This window comes from Bidens hawaiensis, unplaced genomic scaffold (genome assembly GCF_021521415.1).
Source record: "Bidens hawaiensis isolate Kalapana, Puna unplaced genomic scaffold, B.hawaiensis_p1.1 tig00003141_1, whole genome shotgun sequence".
NCBI classification, from domain to species: domain Eukaryota; kingdom Viridiplantae; phylum Streptophyta; class Magnoliopsida; order Asterales; family Asteraceae; genus Bidens; species Bidens hawaiensis.
The window spans coordinates 1,519,774-1,532,316 of NW_027491170.1; the positions used below are offsets into that span (position 1 = coordinate 1,519,774).

The 12,543-nt window shown below is 33.9% G+C and overlaps 1 protein-coding gene and 1 non-coding gene across 2 annotated transcripts; both read left to right on the forward strand.

Annotated features, from left to right (window-relative positions):
- The first annotated feature begins 5,283 nt into the window (after nucleotides 1-5,283).
- On the forward strand, nucleotides 5,284-10,704 carry LOC143622420 (uncharacterized). Its single transcript, XM_077093577.1, has 7 exons — nucleotides 5,284-5,689; nucleotides 7,544-7,654; nucleotides 7,758-7,856; nucleotides 7,971-8,081; nucleotides 8,697-9,000; nucleotides 9,081-9,220; nucleotides 9,977-10,704. Exons 1-7 carry the CDS (start codon nucleotides 5,396-5,398, stop codon nucleotides 10,511-10,513), a joined length of 1,596 nt encoding a protein of 531 aa, XP_076949692.1. The 5' UTR covers nucleotides 5,284-5,395; the 3' UTR covers nucleotides 10,514-10,704.
- Nucleotides 10,705-11,687: 983 nt separating this feature from the next.
- TRNAS-GCU (transfer RNA serine (anticodon GCU)) lies at nucleotides 11,688-11,805 on the forward strand. Its single transcript has 2 exons — nucleotides 11,688-11,724; nucleotides 11,761-11,805. It is a non-coding gene; the product is annotated as a tRNA-Ser (tRNA).
- The last annotated feature ends 738 nt before the right edge of the window (nucleotides 11,806-12,543 follow it).

Sequence of the window (12,543 nt, forward strand, 5' to 3'; positions counted from 1 at the left end):
AATTCGAAAAATCACATACACACCAATTTACTAAATAACTAAAACGTTAGAACATCAAAGTTCAACCTCATTATAGTGATACAATGTTTTTAGCCTCCTAGGCCCATAGAAATGACACTAACTTGGTATAAACAAAATTATGAAACCAAACAAGGGATTTAAATACCCTTATTGTTTATTTACACAACATTTCTTCCAAACACTAATTACAAGGATATAATATAATAGAGCTATGAGATTTTCCTATCACCTAAGGAGTCATCAGTCCTTTGAGCAATCTGGTCTTGCTATCATTATCTTTAATCTTTCTATCATCTAACTCCTTATTACATGGAAACACGTTAGCAATTAGCCGGTGAATGTCACTAGTAGACTTATAAGAACTTCCGTAAACAATTAAAAAAACATCATTACTATTCAACAACTTAGTAGGACCTTTTCTAAGTCCTCCAACTAAACATATACGCAAAAGCATCCTGAGGCATTCCTCATACTTTGTGGCTAGCATGACTGCAATATTCTAACTATAATCCATATATTTAAGGGTCTAGACACAAGTGTATAATAGCATGAGCATCTAGTTAGTACCTTGAGTTAAAATATTTAAAATATTCATATCAATCCGTTGAAAATAGTACACTTTGAATATGGATCAACATATCGATAGTCATAAAAGGAGTAAATAACTTGTAAAAGATAGAGTATTCGCCCTATGTATATCCTTGGATAACCATTTCCAACCTGGAAACTACCGTATGCTAGTTATCCTAGAGTTACAATATAGGTCTGTTTCAAATCCTTATATCATAGTATGATCTAGCTTTAGACCTTTATAATGTCTGGTTTTACATTTCAAACTTTGCCTTAAAACATTTACTTTGTTTTATAGTTCAAAATTATTTTTAATAAAAAAATTCATGCCTTACTTCTTATAGACTGGCCAACATAATAAACAGATCATCAGTCAGTCTATACAACTATCTAGCTGAATTATCCGATCTTTGTTTTCATAACTTGGTTTAGCTTCATATAATCTAAAATCCTATTTAGCTTAGTTTCATAATTTGTTTATACCAAGTGTTAATGTCTTTTATGTGGCCCTAAGAGGTTCAAAATATTAATTGTGTCACTATAATACTTTGATGTTTTAATGTTTTAGGTATTAAGTAAAATGGTGTGTATATGATTTTTCCAATTCTACCTACTTTTCACTTGTATTGGTCGAGTACCGACGCTTGCTATAGCAACCTCAAGAGAAAACAAAAAAAAGTCGTAATTTCCCCAACTTGATATCGACACACAGGTAATAACTATTGTTATCATATAATTTAAATTTTAATTAAGATATGTTCAAGATACACGTCATAATCTTTACGTTACATCATTCTATCTACATTTAATTAATGCATTGTATACAACTCAGACATGTTAACACAACTGTACCCACCTCGAACACTCTAGAAGACTGTAAAATATATGTGATTACAATAACCGTATTCATATGATAATATCAAAAGTGATATGACGAAATCTCATGTACATGATTTATTCTTTAATGGTCCCAACCAAAGTTCTCTATATAAAGCAGTGCTTCATCTATCCTTGATGCATATCTCTCTCTTCTCATCTCTCCAATTCACAAGCACTTGAGCAATTCTCTCCTATCACATATCTTTCTTCTTTGTTTTATTATTGCATACATCGTTTGTTCTAATCCGAGCACATGTAGTTGCTATTATTTCCTCTTGATAAGAAAGGTATCTTGGGCTTCCATTTGATTGCTTCTTTAAAGACTATTTTGGCCTGGGATTCCATCTTTTCGGAATCAAGTTATCAACTTCTGAGTCAAATGTATCTTTAAAAGTGATTCTTTTTGTACAATATTCGTCTTTACGAACCTTATCATTTTCATCAGTGAATATGTTGAGAAAGAAATACAAAAAGGTATATATGACCTAGAAATTGATGGCATGATTCAGAAAAGCATAGATTGTGAGGCCAAATATTCTTTAAAGATGCAATTTGATGGAACCCATGATTCTTTTCTGTTTCAAGATGGTTTTAGTCGATTCAGTTTTATTTTTTTTTCCTTTTTGTAACCCTTGATGTTAAGAATGTAGTGGTTGATGTGGACACATTTATTATAATCGGTATGAAGATAATGTTGAGTTTTTGTAATTTTTAATGAATGGAAATTAACTTATTCGGTCACATAACATGTTGATCACATTGTTTTTCTATTGTAAACAGTAAAATCTCGTACATAGACTTTGCAATGTGTTGACATTGTTTGATCATAACACGAGACTTGTGATTTTCGAACACTTAAACTTCTAGTATATACCGCATTATAAAATAAAATTCTGATTTATAGGATTAGGATTGTAAGGAGATGATTCAGATTTATTTTCTCTGGAAATAATACTATTTTACAGTTCCCTCATCAGTTAAAGGAAAATATTATAAGCTTCTTAGAAAATAACTTCAATAAAAATACATGACTACAGATAGGGGTGTGCATGGTTCGGTTTGGGACGGTTTTGAGCCAAACCCGTAACCATAACCGATATGTCGGTTAATGGATATCCATAACCATAACAGATCCATTATGACGGTTTCAGTTAATCGGTTTTGAAGGTTATAACAAGTCGGTTTGGGCCGGTTAACCGTAACCAAAACAATGTATCTACACCTAAAAGCTTGGTACCAAATATTACAAAAAATGACATTACATAGTCCAACAAAATACATAATCCATAATACTAATACCAAATATTAAAAAAAAAACGGCAACATATAATCCAACAATGAAATTCCAAGTTAATTCAATAACAAACGTTGAACCAATACCATAAAAATGGTATATTTCGACCATATGTTTGATGAAAGTGAGCCTCAAACATGTTGTTGGTTAAATATATGGGTCGGTTCGGTTATGGCGAGTTTGGAATAATCTTTAATCAAAACCGACCCATATTTGGCGGTTTTGAAAATTCACTAAACCGAATCACCGGTTATGTCGGTTATCGGTTAAAATCAGTTAGGTTTTGTCGGTTATGATTCAGTTAAACGGTTATGGCGGTTAAATTGCTCACTCTTAACTACAGATATATAAGTATAATGATTCTCTCTCACCTAGCTAAAAATCATGAATTCTCATTACAATTTCTCCTTAGGAGTTGAGTTCATACGATAACGATTCTCGTATTTGAAATATATGTATACACGCATATATGTAGATAGTTTACTAAGAATTGTTATTATTAGAAAGCCTATTTATGCATGGTTAAAGATATAAAGCGTTATCTTCAAAGTTGTTGGAATAAAATTGTCACTACTCTAACCAATCTTTAACTCTATATAAGTTTGTAAATTACATGTTAAAATAGGCACACCATACTTCTCTAAATCTTGAATATATACTAACATCCAATTTTTAGGTGATCGTTTAATGTTTTATTCTAGTATGAAAGTTTATATAGATTTGAGAATCATTTTGTTGATTTTACCTCACGAAACAAACAGGTCGGGCTGGTTAGCTTAGGCGTTGATCAATATAAGCTTGCTAACTTCTCGAATAAGTCAGTGTAGAACACAAATGAGGTTGAGTTTCCAAACCAATCTATCTAAAGTTAAACTTTTACACTAAGGCTATGAGGTGTGGGTGATATCTTACCCTCCAAGGGTCTTATGTTGACAATCCTTCCTTTAAGGATCCATGAAGAACACCACGCCTTACGCCACCCCTCAAATGACCACGCATGACGGGCTCCAAATGACCACGGTCATGTGGGCCATTCCCATCTACACCCAATGAATATTTTTGCTTTTTTTCTTTTCTTTTTATTACATTTTGTTATTCAATAAAATGGAATGATGAAAAATGAGAGAAATGAACTATAATAGGGGTTGATTGGTGAGGCTGAATGATGGTGAAAAGGCTGAGTTGGCGTAGACGTAACGAATGCAAGAAAATGAGAAGAATGAACTATAGCACATAATGGTGTACTCTTAACTATAATGGTTTAACTTGTTTTTGTTGAAAAGATACAACAATTTATGAGGAAACACTTTAAAGAAACTATAATGGCCATTAACCGATGATTAAATAAGAAAAATGATTTGAATAGAGTAGTGTGATACTCATTAACATTTAAAAAATAGAGAAACAACCCTTACATTACGTGAGGAGATTAATCGGTAATTGTTATAACATAGTTGGTGGTAGCCAGAAGGTCGCCTAGTCACTTACAATTATTTAAATTCTATATGAGTTATTAAATTTGTATATTTGAACCCGTTGTTTTACATGTCTCAGGCCCTAGCGCCCGTGGAGCCGACACCTTTTTTCTGGATGGGTAGGCAGTCAAATCCCTTTTTTCTCTTGAAATCAGATTGCAAAACCAAGCCTCATGTCACAAGAACTTGAAACCAATGAGTTCCCCAATTCCCATTATCATTCAAGCCTCCCGTGCTACATCTTCCACATATGCCACCACAGTAATATTAACTCTAAATCCATGGTCTTCCTTTACTTCCTTAGTTAAATTAACCCCTTTCTCTATGTCCATTGTCCAGATTAGGAGTACACCTCTTGATCGTTGATTGTACCTCACCCATGTCTTCTACATTCGTCCCATAATCTATCTTTCAATTTTAAAGAATGAGATGAGTATATCTTTACTAGTAAATACATTTGTTTATGCTATAAACGTGTTGATAACATATGCATGTGTCTGACACCAAATTCCAACTCCTATTATATAAAATTGTTTTCTAAATAGTTTTTTAAAATAGTTGTTTTAGTAATATAAATATTAACCCATGTAGCAGACAATTTACATAAATATAGTAAAAGAAAAACTAATCTTGTCATAATTAGTGGTAAAAATTATAACATTCTAAAATAAATCAGCGTGGCTTGCCCCAATGGCTAGGAACATAATGGATGACCCGGATGTCCCGGGTTCTAGTCCTAATTCCGACCTGATTTTCCCAGAGCAAAAAAACCTGTCGTGCCTTCGAGCGGGGTGAGCCAACTGGGTTTTACCGGGAACGACCAAGCCAAACTTGGATGCCGCGTGGATCCCGATTATGTTAACATAGTCTGGCCGTAGTGGGTTGACGAGGCTCCTTCTCCTATTGAACCGAGGAGTGTGATATATCTTAAACTGCGAAAGTCACCGATAAAAAAAAATAGTTTTCAATCATATGAATGTTATTATTACACCCACATGCACCGACGCCCATAATAATAGAGATCCAGCTATCTTCCTCATTCACGTCACATTACCAATATTTTAATCCCAATACAAAAAAACTCATAAATCCCAAATCTCAAATTAGGGTTTCATTTCATATTCATCACAACTTCTGGTAGTGTGTAAAATCTTTAATGAAGAAACGATCAAATTCAAACCTTGAACCACTCACACTACCAGAAACCAAACCCACCAAGAAATCAACCCAAGAGAATTTAATCAGTTTTTCCCAATTCACATTAACCCCAATTTCCAAGATGCAGAACAGGGTTATTAATAATAATATTAATAATAATAATAATAATATTAAGGATTTGAAATCAGCAAAACCAATTACGATACATGGGTGTGCTCAGTCTGGTGATCTTGCTGGCCTGCAGAAGAGGTTAAGGGAGAGTCCGGCATTGGTTAATGATCGGAACCCAGTTGTAAGATTTTGAATAAAACTTAAATTTTTGATTTTTTTTTTTTTTGAGATGTGGTGATTGTTTGAGTAGATGGGTTTTGTTGACCTGTTGGTGAATGTTGTGAATTGGGTATGAATATATGATAATTTTTAGTGTAATTAGGATTGCATACCACCTGTTTGATGAAATGCCTGACTGACTCGGTAACAAATTTGAGTGTGTTTTAGTGTTCTGACAACATAAGTGGAGTTATTTAGCGGTTTGCAGTAAACCGAAAAAATGAACGGAAAGAAAATCGAGTGTTCGTTTTGTGTCTTTGTAAAAGACGTACGGTACGGTTCAGTTTTGGTTTTGCGTGTAACTAAAACCGAACCTATAGATTTTTATTTTTAGTTTTAAGTAGTTTATAATAGTTTATGCAGTTTAACCCAAATATTTTAGGCCGAAATTCATTATTTTTGGCCAACATTTTTTCAGCTCAAAATTTTCAAGCCGAAATGGCGAAATTGAAAACAGACGAAAATGAACGAACCCAAACCAAACACCGAAAAACCCGAAAAACCCGAAATGGCATAATCAACCACAATTCATGGGTCTGCTCAGTATGGCTAAATCATCCTGCACTGGTTAATGACCCGACACTAGTTAAACATTTATGTTTTTTTAAGGTTGTTGAGAGGGTGGTTTTTGTAGGTTTGTTGGTAAATTTTAATTTTTATTGTAAAATTTAGTAATTTGTAGTAGTTTGATATGTAGTTTGACCCAAATATTTTAGCCGAAATGTATAATAATCATTTAATTATTAATTAACAAAAAAGTTTAATCCCAAATACATTATTTTTGGCCAACTTTTTTTTCGGCTCAAAGTTTTCAAGCCCATATGACAAAATCGAAAAAGCCGAAACCGAGCCGAACCCAAAAACCAAAACCATACGGTTTTCCGACACTCAAAATCCGACATTTATTGGTTTGTTTTAGCATAAAGCGGACCGACCCAAGCACACCCTAATTCAGGGGCGGATCTATGCATATAAGTACGGGCCCACGGGAACCCACTGAGTTTCGAATTTCATATAGAATACCCACATAATATATGAGAGTGAACCCACATATAAATGGTGAGTGAACCCATAAACAAAATGAAACTCTTGTTCAGTGGGAAACATTCTCCTATCTTGCTGTGAAGACCTGGGATCGAGTCTCACGCTTTGTCTGTTTTTATGATTTATGTCTATCATTTTATTTTTTTATTCTTCCGCCTGTCCTTTAAGTTAGAATGTTAGATTATTAAGGGTGTGGCTGTAACATATAAAGCAAGGGGTAGCATTGTCATAATAATAAGTTTGAGTGTATCCATACAGTTCTTCCATAATTTTGTGGATGATATTAGTAAAACATTCATTTGAATAGGATTTAATTGTTTGTTAAACAATATAAGTTGCCATATCAAGTGGTGACTGTATTTTGTTTGTTCTCTTTATTAGTTGCTATATCGAGTAACGAGACCGTAATGATTTCGTAAGTTGTAAGAGAAGAAAACTTCATTTCCGCTGTAACGCGAGGGTTAACTTTGCTAGTTTGTTGAAATTAGAATGAATTAGACGTTTAACATTGTTTAAATTTGAAAAAACCATTGTATTTTTATTGCGTGACAAACCTTGTCGAACTGACCCGAACAATCAAACCGAGCCGAACCATCAAACCAAACCGAACAGTGAACCCACCGGGAAAAAATCCTGGATCCGCCACTGCCCTAATTTTTGGTCTTTTATAAGAGAGATAAGTTATTGAATTTGCATCAACTGATACTAATCCAGAATTAATAGTTTGAAGCTGTGATTTGGTTTTCTGAATTTATTAATTTTCTTGATGCAGATGGCGAATACACCCCTTCATGTGGCTGCAAGTCATAACCGTGTTGAAGTGGTTAAGTTTCTTCTAAACTTAGCAGGACCCGAAACAGTTGACTTGGAAGCAAAGAATATGGTGCACAAAATTTTTGATTCACTTTTAATTAATTTTGATCAATCATATATGAAAATGGTATTTAATGTTTTTTATTTATTTTTTTTTACATTTGATTTTGCAGTATGGAGAAACTCCATTACATATGGCTGCTAAAAATGGTTGTAACGAAGCTGCAGGGCTTCTTCTCTCTCATGGGGCTTCAACCGAAGCCAAAGCAAATGTACGCGTTTATATTTCTATTTTTTTTTTTTTTACTTTTTTCATTATATTTGGTCTATTACAGCATGAAAACAATAAAGGTTTAATCTTTATTGTTTTATATGATCATATACAGAATGGAATGACTCCGTTGCATCTTTCTGTTTGGCACTCGCTTAGAGCTGAAGACGACTCGACTGTGAAAACATTGCTCGAGCATAACGCTGACTGTAGTGCAAAAGATGATGTAAATTGCTGGTTTTTACTTTTTTTAATGCACAAGTTAATACGTTAAATAATTGTACATGGGCTTGTCGGGTGACTTCTGTAACGGGTCAAAATAGGTTTAGGTCAAGTTAAGGTTTTTCGGTACGGGTCAGTCGTGTTGATTTGACCTTAACACTCTTTCCGTTTATTTTGACTTATTTCAGTTGACTTTTGCCATTTTTGAGATTTTTTCATGAGACCACTTTTTTTTTCCATTATAACTGAATCGACACGCTGTAATTTTTTAGTAACGGGTATATATTAGTTTAAAATTTTCCTGGCCCATTTTGACTTAGTCTAACTTTAATAACTTTTTGGGTCCAACACACTGTTTTTCACATTACTTTTAACTAGTTTTTAGCTCGTTTATGTTCATTCATGTATGTTTGTTTGCTTATGCTGTCAACGAATGTAAACGAACATGAATCTGTTTATTTTGTTAATGAACGAACACTAACAAGAAAACCCCGTTCGTCAATTGTTCATGTCCGATCGTTTGTTCAGTTAAAGTTAAATGTACGAATATGAACATGCTTTGTTTGTGTTCATTTGGTTCGTTTAATCATGATTTGATTTTATCTATTGACTGATACAGGAAGGTAAGACTCCTTTGAATCACCTATCAGAAGGGTCAGGAAACGAGAAGTTGCGGGCCCTGCTTAACTTTTACTTAGAAGAGCAAAGAAAACGTAAAGCCATTGAAGCATGCAGTGAAACAAAAGCTAAAATGGACGAACTTGAAAAAGAGTTATCGAATTTAGTGGGCCTAAATGAGCTTAAGTTGCAGCTTAGAAAATGGGCCAAAGGGATGCTTCTAGATGAAAGGCGACGGGCCCTTGGTTTAAAAGTGGGCCCACGAAGACCGCCTCATATGGCCTTCCTTGGCAATCCAGGAACAGGTGATTAGTAACCGAGGGGTGATATTGTAATATTATAAAGTCTTCACGTCATAGAGATTTATGTATGATGTGCTTTACAGGTAAAACTATGGTAGCTCGGATTCTTGGAAAACTACTTTTTATGGTTGGAATTTTACTGGCCGATAAGGTGACGGAGGTACAAAGAACGGATTTGGTTGGCGAATTTGTTGGTCATACTGGTCCCAAGACTAGGAGAGTGGTATGTGTCCCTCATTCTGAGTTTGTTATTTATCTATTTTACTGTGCCACGAGTGTAGTATATATGGTGTGAAAAGACCAAATTACCCTTGAAGCAAAATAACTAATTTTTAATGGTTTTTTGGTGGTAAGGGACCAAATTATCGTTGATGGTAAGTATGGATCTTTTCACACTTGGTTCAACCAACGGAAGGACCCACTTGACTACTAAAAGTTTTTGTAGTGTGAAGAGACTATATTACCCATGACCGGAAGCAAAGATCTTTGACCCTTTTGTGGTGTGAAAAGACCAAACTGCCCTTGACGGAATTACATATCTAATATCTTTTCACACAGTGCGCAAACACAACCAATGAGATGACTCGTTAAACCTATAGATGGCAATTGATCGGGCTATTGTATATAAGAAAACTTTGTTGTGAAAGAAAATGCCAACTCCAACATTTAATCAAAACATAAGTCTTAAAAACCGCCATTAAATCAAAACAATATGCCAGCTTTTGATCTTTTATGGCGTAAAAGACCAACCTACCCTTGACCGGAAGTATGGATTTTTTGTTTCAAACATAGCACAACCATTAAAGCAATAAAGCGATCGCTTGAACCCCATATTCCAAAAGGCTTACTTTTAACATTTCCTAGTAAAAAGATCAAATTACCCCTGGCGGGTCATATTGATCTTTTCATATTCACATCCACTATAACGGCCCGATGAACCCCATATTCCAAAAAACTAATCTTTAACATTAAAACGCAGCTAAAGGAAGCCGAAGGCGGGATCTTATTTGTAGACGAAGCATACCGCTTAATCCCCATGCAAAAATCAGATGATAAAGATTACGGTTTGGAAGCACTCGAAGAAATCATGTCAGTAATGGATAATGGTAAAGTAGTAGTTATTTTTGCAGGCTACAGTGAACCAATGAAACGCGTAATATCTTCCAACGAAGGTTTTTGTAGACGAGTGACAAAATTTTTCACTTTTGATGACTTTAGTACTGAAGATTTAGCCAATATTCTTCATTTAAAAATGAATAACCAATCCGAGAACAGTATATTATACGGGTTTAAACTGCACCCATTGTGTACAGTTAAAACGGTTGCAGAGTTGATAGAAACTGAAACAAATGAGAAACAAAGGAAGGAGATGAATGGCGGTTTGGTGGATCCTTTGTTGGTTAATGCTCGGGAAAATTTGGATTTAAGGCTTAGTTTTGATTGTTTGGATACCAATGAATTGTTAACGATTACTTTAGAAGATTTGCAAGGTGGGATCAGGTCGTTTTCGAAATAGTAAGGAAAAAAGGCGGTTTCTTTGATTGTAGTATGTTATTATTTGATATTTATAATCTTTATGTGGTTATAGTCCATTGAAGCTAATGAAGTTCTAGATTTGATTAATAATGTATGTTTGATGTAAATTTTTATTGAATTTTTAAAATTGTGTATCCAACATTTTACTAATGTGACTGTTATTGACTTATTGTTTTGAGGATAGATGATGATCATGTTTATGGTTTTATGCTATTTCTTTTGCTTTAATTTTGTTGTATTGGGGTGTTTGGATGTGGATTTGAAGTAATCTTGCATTATGTGATTAATGCTTATCAGAACCGAGAATCGGTATGTTTGGACGAGTTTGCATAGGATTTAATGATCTAGGGATTTAGCTGTAACCTGAAGCAACGGGTGTACATAAAACCGAAAATGCCGACTTGTAAATGAAAATTCCAACCCCACAAAAACAGATGGTCTGATTTATGTTCTTGTAAAAACCAAATTTTCAGTTCCGTTTCAGTGTTGCATAAAAACCAAACCGAATGTGAAAAGATTTGTTTTTATATTAGAAAATTTAGTAAATTATGAGTCTTATAAATAGTGTAAACGCCAAAGGGTTTATTAAGATAGAGTTTCTTAATAAAGGTTCAAGTGCCATAGTAGACAAAAATGGAGTATTAATTTGCTGTTCAAATGCATAATAATCAATTAACATTTAACTAATTTATGCTCAAATTTGTAGTTTTAGATCAAATTTTTGGATTTAAGGCTTAGTTTTGATTGTTTGGATACTGATGTGTCGTCGACGATCGTTTTAGAAGAATTTTTAAAAGGCGGGATCAGGTCGTTTTTAAAAATATAGAGGAAAAGGGTTGTTCTTGTTATGAGATGTATGTTAATTTTTTGGTATTTATGCTCTGTATGTAATCGTCCTTTGTTGAAGTTAATGAAGTAATAGAGTTGGTTAACAAATACCATTGTATGTGTAATGGAAATTTTCATTGAATTATATCCAACATTCCAGTAATGTGACTCTTATTGTCTTGATGAAAGATGATGCTCATTAATCATGTTTATGCTTTTAAGCTCATTTGTATTAATGTTCTTTGGATGTAGATTTAAGTAATCAAGATTTGAATTTGTTTTAACTCTATAATAACAAAATAATAATAATAACATAAGCATCAGAAGACGCTTTGGCCGGGTGGTTAAGGCGTGTGCCTGCTAAGTACTTGGGGTTTCCCCGCGAGAGTTCGAATGCTAAGTACTTGGGGTTTCCCCGCGAGAGTTCGAATCTCTCAGGCGTCGATATTTTTAATATTTTTGGTCAACAACATAAGTTGAGGGAGGGTTATCGACCAATTAAAGAAGATTAAATGATGCTAAGTAAGTATTTCACGTAGTAGCGCCCTTTATTAATTACGTTGCCAAAAATTTGAGAAATCTCTATATAATCATGAACTAGATAAAGATTCCATCTTTTATATTTGGCACTTGCTTAAAGACGAGGAAACGGGTTGGCGAGCTGGATAATGGGTCAAATGGGAACGGGTCAATGGAGATGTGGGCTGTCATCTTGGTTTGACCTAAAACATTGTATTTCTTATACAAGTAACTAGTGATTTACTCGCGCGTTGCGCGGTAAAATCGGCCGACTATCCCCTATTTTTAGGTTATCCACTTTTTCAACCAAAAATCCGAGTAGCAAAGCTAATCCAACGAACCCATCATTTGAATCAACAGGTAAAAAATCAAACCTAAAACCTATGGGACAGAAATAAAAAGAGCTGCTTATCACGATGAATTATATTTGTTCGATACAATATTGTCAATATAAATGTTAATAAAAGAATATGATGGAAAAGTACAAGAACTAAAATTGAAAAAAGTAAAAAAAAAAGACTTGTGTTGGATTGGCACTGAATATGCATATATACTAAAATTTTTAGTTTAGGTGGAGAATAAATAAAGATAAAGTAAAAAAAGGTTTTATGCAATCAATAGTGTATTGAATCCATATATAATAAGTCGAATAACGAACTTCGA